The sequence below is a fragment of the Myxocyprinus asiaticus genome, chromosome 22 (assembly GCF_019703515.2).
Source record: "Myxocyprinus asiaticus isolate MX2 ecotype Aquarium Trade chromosome 22, UBuf_Myxa_2, whole genome shotgun sequence".
NCBI lineage: Eukaryota > Metazoa > Chordata > Actinopteri > Cypriniformes > Catostomidae > Myxocyprinus > Myxocyprinus asiaticus.
The window spans coordinates 35,109,458-35,129,393 of record NC_059365.1 but is presented as its reverse complement, the minus strand read 5'-3'; the positions used below and the strand labels follow the sequence as shown (position 1 = coordinate 35,129,393).

General features: G+C 37.9%; 1 protein-coding gene across 2 annotated transcripts in view; it reads right to left on the bottom strand.

The window, feature by feature from the left end:
* The window catches only part of LOC127413419 (PDZ and LIM domain protein 7-like), a 71,012-nt gene that overhangs the window by 38,867 nt on the left and 12,209 nt on the right, over positions 1 to 19,936 (bottom strand). For both annotated transcript variants that reach the window (XM_051650565.1, XM_051650566.1), the window contains exon 3: positions 2,184 to 2,335. In XM_051650565.1, coding sequence (XP_051506525.1) covers positions 2,184 to 2,335 — 152 coding nt within the window. The remainder of the gene's footprint in view (positions 1 to 2,183; positions 2,336 to 19,936) is intronic.

Here is a 19,936-nt window from a genome sequence, read left to right as displayed (position 1 = left end):
TGGCATAATGCTGATTACCACAAAAATTAATTTGGACTCATCTTTCCTTTTCTTTATTAAAAAAAAAATATAAAAAAGGCAGAAATTAGGGTTTAAAAAGGCAGAAATATGACACTTATTTTATAAAAGCACTTGCATTAATTCTTTTGTTAAAACGTAATTATTTAAGCTTATCCTTGTACTTTTTATGGATAGTTTAGGGCTTACAGCGTTACATCATCATGTCAACAAAATTGGATATAAATGTACACAGAAAAGGTTAGGAAGTGATTTTATCACACTGAAATCATGTTAACATGCACTGTTTACGTCAAGTGGCTATACTTTTGAAACAGTGACTATTTTAATATTTACGGACTGGCCCCATTCACTTCCATTGTAAATGCCTCACTGTAACCCGGATTATACTTTTTTTTTTTTTTTTTTTTAAGAAAAAGAGGGACAAGTTGAAATACATTTTTGTGGTAATCAATATTATGCCACAAATGCTGTTGATATTGAACCCGGAATATTCCTTTAATTTTGTTTAAATGTCAAAGTCCCAGGCCAAGCTGTTATCAACAGAACTGCTATGGCAACAGAGCTGTTAATAAAGAGTTGTGTTGTTACCTTATAGATCTACTCTCTAAAAGCCAAAGAGACAATTTTGGCCTGAATTAAAATATTTCTGAAAATGAAATTTGGAACCGTTTAGAACAGCGATTCTTAAACTATGGGTTGAGAACCCAAAATGAGGTCATAAGAAGTCCTTTGCCTTTAAAACAGCACCAATTCTCTCAAGTACACCTGGACACAGTTTTTATTGGTTGTTGGCAGATAGGATGTTCCAAGCTTCTTGGAAAATTCACCAAAGTTCTTCTATCTATTTAGGCTCTCAATTGCTGTTTTCAATTGCTTCTGTATCTTCATGTAAACACGTGTGTGTGTATGTGTGTGTGTATTACTATTATTATTATTATTATTATTATTATAATTAGTATAATTATTATTATTATTATTATTAACCATAGCTGTAGTAACTACGGTAATTTTTGGCAGAAACTATGGTTACCATTTCACATTTTTGAAGGGGTACATTTTAGGTTGTGCATATTGTGCGCATGTGTAAATGTTTAATTTAAATTAAAATTATTTTTTTTCTGAACAATAAAGATTTCTAAAGTTTATCACAATTGTTTGAGTCATACAAAAAGTGAATAATTAACGGATATAGAAAATTCAGCATATTGAAAAGTTTTGTAAGTGTGGGTCCCAGGTAAACACAAAATGTCATATTTGGGAAAGTTTAAGAACCCCTGGTTTAGAAGTCATGAGGTTATGTGCATTTTCTAAAGAGAAGCCACAATGAGAAGCTGAAATATGAAGTGCAAAAGTGACCACCCAATATTTAAGTGCCCTTTACCATCATTTTTTTTATCAACAGCATTACAAAAAATTCTTCAATAAAGCATTATAAGCCATGAAGCAAATCAACCAGCTCTAATATGAATCACAACATTAAACAAAATGTATTACAATCAACAAGTGAAAAGTTTGAAAATCTTAAAAAAAAAAAAAAAAAAAAAAAAAAAAAAGGACAACGTACAATACTGTGTACTCCATTGTGTACTTTACAGAGTTCTCTTATGATGTAATGAACTACTCATCCTATGAAGCATTGTAAATGCCATATTTGGGGGGAAAAAGGCTTTGCTTAAGGGAATGTGTCAAACGAACATTATTTTTAAATAATAAAGATGAAAATCACACTGACTTATGGCTTCTACAGGACCACCGATTAACACCCTCTGAGCTCAGGGCAGGTCTGTTTTTAAAAGGTTTCTGCGTTATTGTTAAAAATCTATTTTTTATCGATAAAGAAAATGAATTGGATTTTCACTTTCGGAACCATACTGCTGCACTTTTTAGGCAATATGGCATCAAAGAACAACGTTATGACCAAACGACACTTTACAATTAACATACAATCACATCTGCTGGAGGGTCAAAATACTACAGTTAATAATGGTTCTGTTTAATAAGTGATGCATTAATCAGAGGACTCAACTTCCCCTTTCATAATACTGATGCTTAATGATATTTCAGTGATACCTAATGATACTGAAACTCAAAGATACCGATGAGAGATGATGAGAAAGTGTATGTACGTGTGTAGGTATGTGTGTGTGTGTGTGTGTACGTACTTGCTCAGAGTGAGAGTAAGGGAGTCGGTTGCGGCTCTGATCTTGTTCTGTGCTTCCACATGGGTCATCTCCTCTGCGTTGGCATCACTGATGGACACCACCCAATCTCCAACACCCACTCCGGCCTGTGCTGCCTTGCCCCCTGGGGTCAGCTAAAACCACCAAAGAGAACAAACATTAGAAAAGTCAAAAAAAAATTGCACAGCTCTCAAAAAGCTGCATGATTTGAGGTATAATTCATGCCATTTACACACCAAAGTTTAATACATAGGGAACAAACCCCTAACCAAAAGTACTAATAGTGATACTTCCCTTACCAAAAAACAGCTAATAAGAATATCTGAAGGCATTAGTTAATTGATTTAATATTTAAAAGATGCTGAATTTACTATAATTTGACTCAGATCTGGCGGAAGTCTGAATTCAGGGTTCTTTGCTTAAGTTTGCCACCTGCAAATGAGAAAATTAAAGATGGGAACCTTTCTCACAACTTGCAAGCCTGTATTAATAAAGTCTGTTTCTCTTTTTTTATCACGGCACAGTTGAAAAGGAAACTGTATTTTTCAGGTATTTGGGTTGCATCAGCTAAATGACAATTTTAGGACTAAATAGAAAACAGATCACTATATTAAATACCAACAACACACGCTCTGCTGGTTTACTACTCAAATGTAACTCTATACTAGAGTTTGGGGGGAAACACTTTATTTTAACACATCATGCTACTCCCACAAGTTTTTTCCACAATAACAGAAGCCAGTCTAAAATAATCCTGTACTTTACTGCAGTATTGACTTTTAGAGTTTTACAGTGTAGAGCTTTCAGAGAAGACTATGAGCTGCAGCATATAAATCACCCAGAGGCGTCGCCCAAAAGGGAAAGTGAAGAGAATGTAGGGAAATGTGCTTGTGCCAGTCTTACATGGAAATGAGCGTGCAAATATCTGAATGTGGAAATTGTTCTGTGCTGTTGTCCAGACTGGAGTGGAGTTATGTTGAACTTTATACTAGGGCTGTCGATTTAACGTGTTGATTCGGTGCAATTAATTATATAAAAAATAACGCAAGTAATCATGTCCCCAGAACATAATAAGGAATATTCCTTCCATTTGAGCAGTTCAAGCTTGAAGTACTTCCTGTTTTCTCCAGGGGGTGTTAAGAGAAACTTCAGCTGTTAGGGCAATGCGGTTATACAGAGAACAAACCACACTCACCGACAGCAGACAACACATGATAAGAACTCGTTCTTGCGTTCAAACACAGCTTGGAGCACAAATACGAACGCAGGGATCTCAAGACATGTTTTTCTAAGCTTCAAACTATGTTTAATTTGACACAGCAACCTAAAAACGGTACGTTTATGACGCGACGCCAAGGAGATGCTCCAAAAGCATCTAACGCAGGTGTACATTGACGCGTCCTTAGACAAGCACTCATAATAAATCTGTCTCGGACTGATTGACGAATTACATTGCAAAATGGATTGTGTGAACTGTAGGCCAGTGATAGGCAGATGACATAAGTTCAATAACATGGAAATAAAACAAAATATTGCATACTAAAGCCACTTTTTGAATTGTCTTTTTGGTAACACTTTACAATAAGGTTCTATTTGTTAACATTAGTTAATGCATTAGGTATCATGAACAAACAATTAACAATATATTGTTTACGGCATTTATTAATCTTTGTTAATATTAGTTAATAAAAATACAATTGTTGATTGTAAGTTCATGTTAATTCATAATGCATTTACTAATGTTAACAAACAACTTTTGATTTGAGGAATGTATTAGTATATGTTGAACCATTTACAGCTTTAATTTTAGTTAAAAGTATTGTGCATTGTTAGTTCAGTTTAACTAATGTTGTTAAATAATTTTAACAAATGGAACCCTATTGTAAAGTGTTACCGTCTTTTTTAATGCTTTACTCGTACGCCACAATGATGTAATGCATTTTAATTATCTATATTATTATTTTGTATAATATATATTGTATTTGTAATGATTTAAATAACAATTTTTAAGTATTTAATCATTATTGAATTGAGGGGCTAAGCAAATATTTACATCTGCGATCAATTGTGATTAATTTGATTAATTAATCGGCATACCATGTAATTAATTCAATTAAAAAATTTTATCAACTGACAGCCCTACTTTATACACCAATAAATCCTCTGATATGACTGGACAAGTAGCGTTCGAAGAGTGCTGATATTTAGCATAACAGCACTGGGACGTTTCACTGTCTGTATCACTCCACTTGTCTGTGTTTAAGGCATTCCAGAAAGGCTACCAGTCTGTGCGTTGCTCTGCAAGATAAAATCCTGCTTTGGCTTTGTTTGGAACAATTTTTAGTAGCGGACTAAAAACAGTCAAATTATTTGATAATATTGTGTCTAAAGTGTATATCACTGACTCATTCTATGGAAGCATATACTGTATGTCCCAGACTTTATAGCTTGGAATAGCAGAACCAAAATATAAAACTCAATGACTTAGTCAGCCTGTGTCTGATGCCTTTTGGAAAAATAAGATCTGTTACAGTTTTAGATAACCATGGAGCCAAGTGTGAATGACCTGAATGACACACAAGCCAGACCCAAGATCCTGCCAAAATGATCCGCCATTTGAAATTTCGGAACATTCCTCCCAAAACATTTGAGCTTCAAAGGAATTTCCTGAGCCGTTGTTGATCTGGCTCCAACTCATGAGGATTCAGGGAGATTTCTACTGGCAATGAACATTTTTAAGGGAAAATTGCTCTGAACTCTCAACGGAAACTACAAACTAAACTAAAAATTATCTTTCAATATTTTCAGTCTTTTGACAATATTATATATATATATATATATATTTTATTATACACACACACACACACACACAGTACTGTGCAAAAGTTTTAGGCACTTGTGAAAAATATCATATAGTGAGGATGTCTTCAAAAATAATGCCATAAATAGTTTTCATTTATCAATTAACATCTTACAAAGTTGAGTAAACAAAAAAAGCTAAATCAATATTTGGTGTGACCACCTTTGCCTTTAAAACAGCACCAATTCTTCTAGGTACACCTGGACACAGTTTTTCTTGGTTGTTGGCAGATAGGATGTTCCAAGCTTCTTGGAGAATTTACCACAGTTCTTCTATCTGTTCAGACAGAAGTCTCCATTGCTTCTGTCTCTTCATGTAATCTCAGACTGACTCGATGTTCAGTGGGGGGCTCTGTGGGGACCATGACATCTGTTGCAGGGCTCCCTGTTCTTCTATTCTAATCTTTTCTATTTGCAAAAGTAATGTTTGTGTCTAAAATGTATAAGACTAAGACTAAGACCTAAGACTTTTGCACAGTACTGATAATATATAATATATCTATCTATCTATCCATCTATCTATCAGGAATGCGCCATCCATATAAGCAGGGTAAGCAGTGCTTACCTAACAGAAGAGTGAAAAGAAAAATTACGCTAAGAAATATTTAAACATAATTGTTAATATAAAATACTGTTTTCGTTCAAATTCGTCATCTTTCATCTCAGTTGAGCAGCACAGTCAGTTATTAATTTATTCGCTTTGGTGCCACCCTCAGGTATAAGCACTTTATGTTATGCTTTCTCCGATTCAAAGCATTGTTTACCGCCTTTTCATTCAACATTATACATTCATTCAAACTGAATCATGCCCGCTACTACAAATGACCAAGTTAAGCATGCTTACCTAAACAATCAGAAGCTCCTTCCTTCAGTCACGCTATCTGATAGGCTAGATTTTTGTTTTGTGTCAACATGTTCAAGTTCACGTAACTAATGCATTATTAAACACTAAAATGCATATAGTGTGAGCATTGACGACCTACACGGATTTGGTAAAGTTAAAGTAAAAATTGAGAAAGTGTGGCTATCGAAACTTAAACAAGCGGGCGACTTTTACAATAAAGTGACAGAGATATTTATTTGCAAGGAGAGAATGGATTTTGTGTTTTTGTGTAAAGGTAAGTTAATATGTTTATTAAAAATGTGTGTTATTGATACTAGGTCATTATTTCTGGTTAGTCTGAGGCTATGAAGTGGTGATCTGGCAATCATGTCCTTCTTGTGTTTTGCTCTGTCCGTTTTATAGTTCTAAAGTTAGAGCGCAGTGTCTGTTTAAAAATATATATATATACACATGTGCCTTGTGCATTCAGGTTAAGATTGTTGTTTTTGGTGGTCAGATTAGTTAATTGCTGCTGTCCATTCCAGTGGTTCTGAACAGTGGGAAGAGTGACGTAGTGAAACTAGTAACTTGCAATCTTTTCTTTTTCTTTTTGTTGTATGTCAAAACAAGCTCTTCTGGCACTATGGTTCATTGTATGATTTAATGGACATAAACATGCTCGGCTCAATATATGACAATCTTTTATTTGTGTGATATATGCAATACTACTGAATTTAAAACAATTTGGTCATGAAGTTTGCCACTGTGACAATTGTTTCCATTGACTGGTGGGTTCTAAGGCAACAATTTACATTTCTGCGACATTACACACCCATATGTGTTTTGGGCATAGCGTTTAATAGAATGTATTAAAAATCTCTGATGCTTGCTCAGTCTCAAAGCCCTTGGCACGTGCCTGAAATAGTTTTTTTTTTTTTTAAAAAAGCACCCAAAAGAATCATAAAAGTAGTCCATGTGCCTCATATTCCAAGTCTTCTGAAGACTTTTGTTTTTATTTGTTTTTATTTTTTTTTTGGAGAGAAACAACTCGAAATGCCAATAATGTTTTTCAATTCAGAATTTTCATTTTTGGGTAAACAATTCCTTTAATACATGAAAAATGAAACATGGGGAACAAATGTTCTGAGAACATTTCTGAATGATGCCAATAATGCTTGACTGAGTTTTAAATTAATTCACTGAAATAGGCAATTTAATCTGATTTATGGACAAGAATCAAACTGACCAACTCTGAGGTTTAAATCGGAGAAGCTGTTAAACATCTCCGTATTTACACAATAACAAATCACAAAATTCATATAATGATAGTCATTAGGAAACTTATTGGTCGATTTAGCTGATTTTCTTGGCACTCCTGAGGTCATTCCACAGCATCTCTACTGGGTTAAGGATTGGGCTCTGACTGGGCCACTCCAAAAAGGCAGATTTTTTTATTTTATTTTGTTTAAGCCATTCTGTAGTGAATTTACTTCGATGTTTAGGGTCAATGTGCTGCTGCATCACCCAACTTCTACTGAGCTTCAGCTGGCACACAGCTCATTATCCTGTAAAATATCTTGATAAACTTTTCCCACTAGCATTGTGGAGTGTCAAGGTGGTCTTTGGCAAACTTCAGGCATGCAGCAATTTATTTTATTTTTTTGGGAAAGCAGCGGCCTCCTCCGTGGTGTCCTGCTATTGACACCATGCCTGTTTAATGTTTTCCATATAGTAGACTCATGAACAGAGATGTTAACCAGTTCCAGTGATTCCTTCAAGTCTTTAGCTGTCATTCTAGGGATTTTTTTAAATTTTATTAATTTTTTTATTCATTGAGCATTCTGCGGTGTGCCCTTTGAGTCATCTTGGCTGGACGGCCACTTCTAGGGAGTGTGCCTTTAGACATAAAAACATAGACATAGTACTAAATTGTCTCCATTTATAGACAATTTGTCTAACTGTGGACAGATGAATATCTAAGCTCTTTGAGATATCTTTGTAACCCTTTCAAGCTTTATGCAAAAAACAATTCTTGACAATTCTGAGATTTTTTTGCGAGGCATGGTCCACTTCAGCAGATGCTTCTTGCGAAAAGCAAACTCAAAATGTTTGAGTGCTTTTTATGTCAAAGTAGCTTTAACCCACACCTCCAATCTTGTTTCATTAACTGGATGCCAGGTTTACCAACTTTTGTGGACGTCATTAGCCAAGGGATTCACAAACTTTCTCCCCAACCTACACTGAATGTTTGAATGATGTATTCAATATGTACAAGAACAATACATTAATTTGTGTGGTATAAAACAGATTGTGTTTGTTCATTATTGTAACTTGAGATGAAGATCAAACCTCATTTTAAGACAAATTTATACATATTTGCAAGTAATTTCAAAGGGTTTATATACTTTTTCTTGCCACTGTATATCACCCAGCTCTAGAAGGATCCCAAAGCACATTTCACACACACACACACACACGGTTCCTTGACCCAAACTCACATTTGGCAACGAATACAAGCAACTCAAAATGCAATGCATCATTAATAGTGCTTAATCTGTGTAATAAGATAATAGGTCATTTGGTGGTAACATCTAATGAGATCCAGCTTTTGCTTTTTGCATGAGTGTGAATGAAATGCACATGGTCTACCCTCATGTCTATATAAAGCTGTACCCAAACCTTTAACATCTGCGATGGACATTTCAGACTGCCTTTCTCTCTCTATTCTCCCAAGTTCTAACACATTTCCTGTCTCTGCCATCTGCTTTTCACTTCCACAAACATTTACAACTCTTCTCTGCAGCATTATGAATTGGATTGCAAAGTTGAACAGCATTGCAACAAGAGAACAAAAGTTATTGTCCTCAGGCCAGATTGTCTGTTTGAGACCATGCAAATATTTATGTAACATAAGAGGGATGGTGACGTCATTATGACATCATGAGGAAATGTTTGGGGTCTGAACAACAATCCCGCAATAAAGCCCTCTCTCAGGTGCAGAGCTCTGGCAAGCGTGCAAAAATGGGGAAACTGAAGCCAAAGCAGGAGAGTTCTTAAATAAACACATGGAAGAACATGGTAGCAGTGGTGAGCGGTATGACCAAAATCTTATATCATCTTATAAGGCTATCTGGTACATATCATAATATACTTATTTTTGCCTGAAATTAAATTACAAAATGTTTAATATATTACATGTACTAATGTCTAATTTTCAATAATCTAGTAGTTACATAAATATTTTATTAAATACTTTTTCCAATGAGATAAAAGTACCATCCTTTTTTTCTATTTTTAATTGGAACTCAATGGATGCAAACCAAAAGAGATTATTTATAAAAAATGAATGAAAGTCTGGCATCAGTGCAAAAACCGCTTAATTTTATAAAACTGACTTCAAAAAAATGAGTGTTCAAAAATGTTACTCAAATGGTAATACATGAGCCATTTTTGAAGTCATGTAAAATTGCATTAAGACATTTTTTAATAGTTTATCTGATTTAAAACATTACTAGGTGTTAGAGTTTTGATTCATTTCTGAAAATGAGATCAAACTATACCTTCCAGTGAATCAATTCAAAACTCCGATTCATTTTTCTTTGTTTTGTTTGTGTCATCACTAAAAAACAATTAGAATCTCAGTGTGGCATTCTTCACGTTAAACTGTATTAGTAAAAACTGTCAATTGATTAAAATTTTAATCTAATTACATCATATTCAGACAAATAAATCGCATATCAATATTTGCCAAAATAGGCCCCCAAATAAAGCTAATTCAATATATAATATTAATAATTATACACACACACACACACACACACACGCACGCACGCACGCACGCACGCACCTTAGTCAAATACATTTAAACTCAATTTTTCACAAGTCCTGAAATTTAATCGTAGAAAACATTCCCTGTCTTAGGTCAGTTAGGATAACTACTTTATTTTAAGAATGTGAAATGTCAGGATAATAGTAGAGAGTATGGTTTATTTCAGCTTTTATTTCTTTCATCACATTCTCAGTGGGTAAGAAGTTTACATAATGTTTGTTAGTATTTGGTAGCATTGCCTTTAAATTGTTTAACTTGCGTCCAACATTTTGGTAGCCTTCCACAAGCTTCTCACAATAAGTTGCTGGAATTTTGGCCCATTCCTCCAGACAGAACTGATGTAATGGAGTCAGGTTTGTAGGCCTCCTTGCTCACACATGCTTTTTCAGTTCTGCCCCACAAATTTTCTAATTGGACTGAGGTCAAGACTTTGTGATGGCCACTCCACTACATTGACTTTGAGAGCCTTAAGACATTTTGCCACAACTTTGGAGGTATGCTTGGGGTCATTGTCCACTTGGAAAACCCATTTACAACCAAGCTTTAAGTTCATGGCTGATGTCTTGAGATGTTGCTTCAATATATCCACATAATTTTGCTTCCTCATGATGCCATCTATTTTGTGAAGTGCACCAGTCCCTCCTGCAGCAAAGCACCCCAACAATATGATGCTGCTACCCCCATGCTTCATGGTTGGGATGGTGTTCTTCGGCTTGCAAGCCTCACCCTTTTTCTTCCAAACATAACGATGGTCATTATGGCCAAAAAATTGTGTTGTTTCATCAGACCAGAGGACATTTCTCCAAAAATTAAGATATTTGTCCCCATGTTCACATGCAAACTGTAGTCTGGCTTTTTATGGCAGTTTTGGAGCATTGGCTTCTTCCTTGTTGAGAAGCCTTTTAGGTTATGTCGATATAGGACTCATTTTACTGTGGATATAGATACTTGTCTACCCGTTTCCTCCAGCATCTTCACAAGATCCTTTGCTGTTTTTCTGGGATTGATTTGCACTTTTCGCACCAAACTATGTTCATCTCTAGGAGACAGAATGCATCTCCTTCCTGAGCAGTATGATAGCTGCATGGTCCCATGGTGTTTATACTTGCATACTATTGTTTGTACAGATGAACGTGGTACCTTAAGGCATTTGGAAATTGCTCCCAAGGATGAACCAGACTTGTGGAGGTCCAAAATTGTTTTTTCTGAGGTCTTGACAGATTTCTTTTGTTTTTCCCATGGTGTCAAGCTAAGAGGCACTGAGTTTGAAAGTAGACCTTAAAATACATCCACAGGTACACCTCCAGTTGACTCCAATTAGCCTATCAGAAGCTAATTGGCTAATTGCCTAAAGGCTTGACATAATTTCCTGGAATTTTCCAAGCTGCTTAAAGACACAGTTAACTTGGTGTATGTAAACTTCTGACCAACTGGAATTTTGATATAGTTAATTAAAAGTGAAACAATCTGTCTGTAAACAATTGTTGGAAAAATTACTCATGTCATGCGCAAAGTAGATGTCCTAAACGACTTGCCAAAACTATAGTTTGCTAATATGAAATCTGTGGAGTGGTTAAAAAAAAAAAAAAAAAAAAAAAAAAAGTATGTTTTAATGACTTCAACCTAAGTGTATGTAAACTTCTGACTTCAACTGTATATCTCGTCTCGGTTATGTGAAACGTAACCCTGGTTCCCTGAGTGCGAACGAGATGCTGTGTAATCGCATTGGGACATGCCCCGAGTGTCACGTGGTCTGAAGCCGTTGTACAATCATGCCAATTTATTAGCTGGTGGCATTTAAGCGACGCCCCTAGGGAGCTACGTCACAGGCTCCATAAAAGCGCTCGCTTTGGTCCCATCGAGTCAGAATTTCTGCAGGAATGCACAAGCCTATGCCGCTGCTAGAGATTATGGCCATCTTACTCAGTGTTTCATTCCCACTCAGGGAGCAGGGTTACGTTTCACGAAATGGAGACGTTCCCTTTCGTAGGAACTCGAGCTGCGTAATTGCATTGGGAATGATATATATTCACACCATGCAAACAGTAGCTGCCAACTGTCTACGCCTGCGTGGCAAGCATATAGCGGCGCACAAGTGAGCTAAAGCATATGAATAAAACAGAGAAAATGATGAGTTTACGCCTGTTCCAACAGAGAGAACCTGGGAAGCTGGAGTCAAACCCTCATCCAGATTCTAAAATCTAACAAATGTGGAGAGGACCACCCTGCCACCTTACAAATGTCCTACAGGGACGCACCTCTAGCCAAAGCACATGAGGATGTCATGCTCCTCGTAGAATGGGCTCGAATATCTGAAGGTGAAGGTAAACTGCATGCTTTGTAAGAACTTGAAATTGCATCAGTAAGCCAATAAAACAACCTTTGCTTGGACACTGAAACACCCCTGTTGTGGCCACCAAAGCACACAAACAACTGTTCTGATATACGCCACTGGCTAGTACGATCAACAAACTTGCAGTGCTCAAACAGGGCAAAACATATGCAATCTTTCATGTTCCTCTGACTCAAATGGGGGAGGATAGATAGCCTGAAAATTAATAGACTGAGCGAAATGATGCAGAAACGACTTTGGGCAAACAGCCCAAATGAGGTCTAAACACCAGTCTTAAACACCCTGGTGCAAAATCCATACATAAGGGATTGATCAACAGGGCATGCAAATCACCAACCCTTTAAACAATGCCAATGCTACTAGCAGGGCTGTTTTAAAAGTTAGAAACTTATCAGCGACTGTTGCCAAGGGCTCAAACGGAGCACCCAAGAACACCTCTAAAACAACAGATAAATCCTATTAGGGAACGCGGATGGGACAAAAAGGTCTAAGCCTGTGTACCCAGCGCATCAAACGAAAGAAGAGAATGTCTACCGCCAGAGACTCCACTGATAAGCGCATGCTCAGAAGCTACAGCGGCAACATAGACTTTAAGCGCTCTTGCAAAAAAATCCAGCATTGTATCGACAGGGCAGTGAACTGGATTTTCACCTCGCACTGTACACCAAGAAGCAACAATATGCCACTTGAAAGTATAAAACCTCCTAGTCGATGGAGCTCTAACATTCAGAATGGTATCAATCACAGCGGGGGATAAAAATGCCCATTGAGGGGCCATACCCATAACTTCCACAAGTCCAGGCGGGGGTGCCAAATGCTGCCCTGAGCCGGAGATAATATGTCTGTTCTGACTGGAATCTCCCAAGGCATTTCCTCCAGGAGAGAGACCAGAGTCGAAAACCATACTTGAGATCACAAACAAAAGCATCGCCTTGACCAACTCGTTCCCCAGCGCGAGCAGCAGGGGGAAAAACGAGGGAAATTCCAAATGGAGTTTAACCGATATTAGCTCAAAAGTATTCCTTAACGTGATGCACATGGTTGGACTGCAAAACCATCATATGTAGATCCAACAGCTGACATAAGAGCAACGTCCATGCCGCCACCGAAAAATCGAGCAGAGATAGCAGTGTGTGTCTCTTGTCTCACCAGAATGCCCGCATGGTCCACGAATGGGCAAAAGACAAAAAAGAAAACCTTGTTAAAATACCTCACATCTTCTGATAGCATCCTGAAAGAATAATGTCACAGACAAAGCGCTCACGCGTTAGTTCGCCATCACTCCGTAAGTAGTGTGCGAGATATTTCTCTTATTCCAGCCCCCTCGTTCTGTGACCGGGCTCACCGGTCCATGCATAATCCCCTCCGCCAAGAGCAATACGCTTGGAATGGGGAGGGGAGAGAGAGAAAGGCCGAGGCTACTCTATTGTCTTATTTATGTAAATTCTGCCAGAACGACACAGAAAAAGACAACAGGGACAAAGGGGGTTGTTTCCTAACCTTCATCGACGAATTCTCTCATACAGAGTTTTTAATAGCGATGGCTCAAGATGCACATGGTAACTCTTTCGCACAAGTTTGCCAGAAAATGGCTGCCGAGCTAGGCCTCAGAGCATGTTCGACGAGACTCGCGCTTTTGCTAAAGGGGAGGGTGACAGACAAGGAAGAATCCGATGTCCGTTCACACTCCAATCTTCTCAGACACAAAGCCGAAAATCCCAAACTGCCCCCGCACACGGAGCTCCAATCTGGAGGCCGTGGAACTGGAACAACTGGGGATAACGCCTCGTGGTGTGAAATTGCGAGCCTCAAACAGCGCCGCTGTCCCCGTTGGACCCTTGTAATGTTTGAAAAAAAAAAAATTATACTGTATAAAACTACGTGAGTCGCTTCTTAAATTCCATCCTGTGTTGATACTCAAAATGGAGAATAATAATGATGCTCACTTCGAAGTGAGGCATTGGAACAACACGGGCCAGACGAGATTGTGCACTGCATAACAGAAAATCTGACTTGATGGCGCCAAAGCGCTTTTATGGAGCCCGTGACGTAGCTCCCTAGGGGTGACGCTTAAGCGCCACCAGCCAATAAATTGGTATGATTGTACAAAGGCTTCAGACCACATGACACTCAGGGCGTGTCCAATGTGATTACTCAGCTTGAGTCCTACGAAAGGGAAATGTATGTATGTATGTATACACACACACACACACACACACACACACACACACACACACACACAGACACACACAGACACACACAGACACACACAGACACACACACACTTGTGACTGTGTGACAACACATCAGTTAAAGTCTATATTAATTCTATAAGTTGCAACTTTGCTCAGCAACCATAAACAACCTACAGTCTTGTCTACTCCAGACAAGCATGACATGTCAAAACTAAATTACTCCCTTTATAATAAATACAGCCTCCTATGCTGAAAGCGCCCATCTGTGATAGCTTTGAGAGTAGACTACAGTTTTCTGCTTGGTGTTGGAGTTTTTTTTTTTTTTTTTTTTTTAAATATCATGTTGCGGAAATATGACAGTATGAAATGTATACCAGAATATTTTATGTTTGCCAAATTTTTGCCATTTAACGGTATATACCATCATACTATTAGACTTGCCACGATATCATAATTTTCACACCGGTGTGGTGTTCATGTTCAAACCGATTAACACCGGTATTACCAATTGGTTGGATGATAAGTGGTACTATGGGATAATTTTTGTTAAGCAATAGCCTACACAATAATGCAAGGCAGTTTGATTTCAAACTCTGAACTTTATTTTTACTAAAAATTCATATGAAACTGAAGGGGAAAAAAATGACGTGCAATTAAAATGTGTGTTGTTCCAACTTTTTGAAAGATGGCTTTTCAACAGCTGTGAAGGACAACATCTCTTTGGCAAAGAACCTACTTCATCTATTCATTTTCTCCATCATGGGCTACCGGTAGGGTATTTTGTTGTCTGGGCAAATACATCACTTATTGTGGGTTGTTGTGGGTTTAATGTTGGTGTTTTATTACTTTTCATCCCAGGACCCAGTTCAGCTGCTTCAGAAGGGTAATCCTTTACATACTTGTGTTCCATGAGACCGCACGCCTCTGAACAAACAGCGCATCAGACATGCACATAGACGGCTTTTCTGTCATCAGTTCTTAAAAATATAATAAAGTGGATTTCTTCAAGCGTGTGTATGTGTCTAACAGCATTTCTTGTCATTCCGAATCAGAGACGTCTTAGTTACCCACCATGCACATTATATTCGCTACCTGCAATAAAATGTCTTCTGTAAGTGTGCATACTTTGCTTCCTGTGTAATTTGGTAAAGAATATCTGGCTTTCAATGCATTATTTAAGTTCATTTATCATGAGTAGCAAACTCTTCATTAGGCAAGAATTCTTTAATTAAGGCTATTCTATTCATTAGGCTATTGTATTGATATTGGAAGTTCCATTCATAAGGTTCCCCCTTTTACCTGGTATAAAATTTCACACCGGTGTTTTCCCTTGTACCGAGTAAAACCGGTAACACCATACACTGTGGCAACCCTACATACTATCCAATAATAAATGGTAGCAACAGAAAATAGACATGGTTGAGCTACAAAAGAAAAGGAATGGGAGACAAGGGGAACATGAACGAGGTACAGACGAAACAGTGTTTCAGTGAGTGAGTATACAGATAAAACTGATGGACACGACCACCTGTGTTCCTGGCTCAAGTTAAGAGGCCAGCTGTTTGTTTGACTTGAGTCTGGTGGCAGTGAAATGCTGTGCTAAGACCTTTCACAAGTCAATGGGGGAAGTGTAGAGAAACTCTAAACCCTCTATCGTCAATATACAGGACGACCCAAGAAAATGCACTAGTCTAAAAAGCTCAAAACGAGGAGGTTGGCAGCCAAATTGGATGTCCAGTGCTGGAAAATGAGGGCAGAAAACACTCAGACCTTGAGTAGGACTATATGACTTCTGATTGCATTTGATTCTGCATTGCCAGTAGTAGAACATCAAGAATGATCCCAACTGAGAACTAAAAAGCCAGTTTACTGTTTTCAGACAGACAAGCAAAGCTCTGTCCTTTTGTCCTTGAAAGAACTGAAAATGTATGTGGTGACCCTAAAGACCACCCTTGGATTGGCTGTTAAAATCCTTGCCACATTTCACTTTCCATTTCCTTTTGGGGGGCTGTAAGACTCTGGGCCTCACTGCAATTGCGTCAGTTGATACGAGTGAGCCATAAATATCATGGATGTAAGAGCCAAGTTTTACAGCAAGCTGTCTTCAGAAGTCCCTTAGAGCAGACACTGCCACACTGGCTAACAAGCCCTCAAAAGCAAACAAGCATATCCTGAAATCCTTGTTAAACCAATCTAATTATTAAACATAGATCATTAGGTCCACAGAACAAAATGACTGTGAATACAATCAACGTACACAGAGCTAAAATGTTCTCTTTTAGTTCTTTAATCTCTAGAGTAATGTGCACGAAATAATAATGACATAATCATCAAGGGAATAGCCCAGATTTCTTTCTGGGTAAAAACTTTTCTTTAATCTTGAAAGGATTACATCATACATAAACTTCAAATTCCAGTTGAGTTTAATTTAAACTGAATGGCATACTGTCCACTTAAAAAACCATATGGATGTTCATTGTGAGCTAACTAGAAATCATAACATTTGTACACTAGAATAGTCAACACATTTACAGCTCATCTTTGTGTGGGAGTGTCTATGTTTACTTATCTATACTTTGGGGACCATTTTCCCCCCAGAAGTAAGTTAAATCTGACAAAAGTTACTTTGGGAACATTCAACATTCAATGAAAAAAAAAAAAAAAAAAAAAAAAGATTCTGAGATTGTTTTTAATACAAATAAAAATGCATAAAAGTTCTTCTTTTTGGGGTTGGGTTAATCCTTAGTATTTACTGTATATAGCACTTACAGACAGTAGCGGTTCTTGCCTGTATGCCGCCCTGGGCGAAACTTCCAGCAATGACCATGTCTGAGCTCAATGACCAAATTCTTAGAAAAATAGCAAACTGCACTTTGTGCCACTTCATTTACATACAATACACCCACAGTTTGAGCCTACGCCCACAGAGCACAAAAACTCCCAACCACGGCCATTTGTGCTTTGCAATGGTGCGAAAATTGCACTTAGAATTAGCGCTAACGAAAATTGGATAAGACGTTGCGCACTTATGAAAATAGAGCCCAGTATTCACTGATGGCTAGAGTAAATAATCTTTGTCCTTTAATAATGATTTGGGTCTAATTTAATGGAAAACTATGCAAGATAAGGCAAGCGGCGGTGTATGTACATTCGTAGAAAATAACTGTTTGGAATTTTAGAATGCACCATATAGTCCATCAGATATGTCCGGTGTTTGACCCCCTTTAATTTACCCTACAGCTCACACTTTACCAAAGTTGTGTTGAAAAATGTATTTCAAGAGACAAATACTACTGTGCAATGAGCAGCACTAATCATATCTGAAAAAATGCAGATATATACTGATGATCATCTGAAACTTTGATTATTGATGTGTGAAAAAGGCATCGATCCCAAGCCTACCAGCTATACATAACATGTAGATTGTCCTAATTTAGATAGCTAGGTAAACGTGTGTGTGTGTGTGTGTAGGTTTACATAGCTCTACATTGGGGACAAATTTTGGGACGTCAGTCAACCTATGCATGTATATACAGTTGAAGTCAGAAGTTTACATACACCTTAGCCAAATACATTTTTTTTACAATTCCTGACATTCATTGTTAGAAAACATTCCCTGTCTTAGGTCAGTTAGGATCACTACTTTATTTTAAGAATGTGAAATGTCAGAATATTAGTAGAGAGAAATATTTATTTCAGCTTTTATTTCTTTCATCACATTCCCAGTGGGTCAGAAGTTTACATACACTTTGTTAGTATTTGGGAGCATTGCCTTTAACTTGTCTAACTTGGGTCAAACGCTTTGGGTAGCCTTCCACAAGCTTCTCACAATAAGTTGCTGGAGTTTTGGCCCATTCCTCCAGACAGAACTGGTGTAATGGAGTCAGGTTTGTAGGCATCCTTGCTCGCACATGCTTTTTCAGTTCTGCCAACAAATTTCTATTGCATTGAGGTTAGGGCTTTTTGATGGCCACTCCAATACCTTGACGTTGTTTTCCTGAAGCCATTTTGCCACAACTTTGGAGGTATGCTTTGTCCATTTGGAAGACCCATTTGCGACCGAGTTTTAACTTCCTGGCTGATGTCTTGAGATGTTGCTTCAATGTATCCACATAATTTTCCTTCCTCATGATGCCATCTATTTTGTGAAGTGCACCAGTCCCTCCTGCAGCAAAGCACTCCCACAACATGATGCTGCCACCCCCATGGTTCATGGTTGGGATGGTGTTCTTCAGCTTGCAAGCCTCACTCTTTTTCCTCCGAACATAACGATGGTCATTATGGCCAAACATTTAAATTTTTGTTTCATCAGACCAGAGGATGTTTCTCCAAAAAAATAAGATCTTTGTCCCCATGTGCATTTGCAAACTGTAGTCTGTCTTTTTTTATGGCAGTTTTGGAGCAGTGGCTTCTTCCTTGCTGAGCAGCCTTTTAGGTTATGTCGATATAGGAATTGTTTTACTGTGGATATAGATACTTGTCTACCTGTTTCCTCCAGCATCTTCACAAGGTCCTTTGTTGTTGTTCTGGGATTGCTCTGCACTTTTTGCACCAAACTACGTTCATCTCTAGGAGACAGAATGCGTCTCCTTCCTGAGCGGTATGATGGCTGCGTGGTCCCATGGTGTTTATACTTGCCTAATTGCCTACAGGCTTGACATCATTTTCTGGAATTTTCTAAGCTGCTTAAAGGCACAGTTAACTTGGTGTATGTAAACTTCTGACCAACTGGAATTGCGATATAGTCAATTAAAACTGAAACAATCCATCTGTAAACAATTGTTGGAAAAATTACTCATGTCATGCACAAAGTAGATGTCCTAAACGACTTGCCAAAACTATAGTTTGTGAATAAGATATCTGTGGAGTGGTTAAAAAAAAATGAGTTTTAATGACTTAAACCAAAGTGTATCTAAACTTTTGACTTGTATGTGTGTACACACACACACACACACCAGTTAGTTCTGGTCCTCGAATCTGATTGGACAAGAGATGCTGCATGAGTACTGATGGTCTCACACCATCAGCACTCGGACGCTTCACTGTGTATCACTCCGCTTGTGTTCATGCCGTTCTAAACTAAAGTGTATCAGCAGTGCAGATGTGTTAAGAGCCATCTGTCTCTTTACATTTAATTTTGTGACATTACATATTTTAGCCAGCAGGTGGAAGCAAATACTATTTTTGCATGTAATATGAGCCAGCTGGAGACATGAAGGGAGTCAGCGTCACTCAGTGTTTATACTCGACAGCACTCCGTGATCGCTCGTATTTCAACTATACTACTAAAGCTAGGAAACAGCTTTACATGGCTTTAAACTAACAATTTCAGCATTAAGGCTCATCACAGCTGAGAGACTCTACAGACTGATTAATTACACAAACTCAAGGCGCTTACCTCTTACCGGACTTTCCACATTGGAGAGGACAAAATGGCGGAGGACATTGCAGATTGTATAGTGAAAGACTCTTGCGCACCGGCTACCGTGAAATAGAGAGGAATACCCCTGCTTGGATTGATATTTTTCCACTGAGAAAATAGGATGCATTTCACCAAAATGACATTATCTTCAGAAAGCTGACTAACAGACTACAGCATCATCAACAGGTGATCTCTTTCTCTCTCTCAAACACACACACACACACACACACACACACACACACACACACACACAC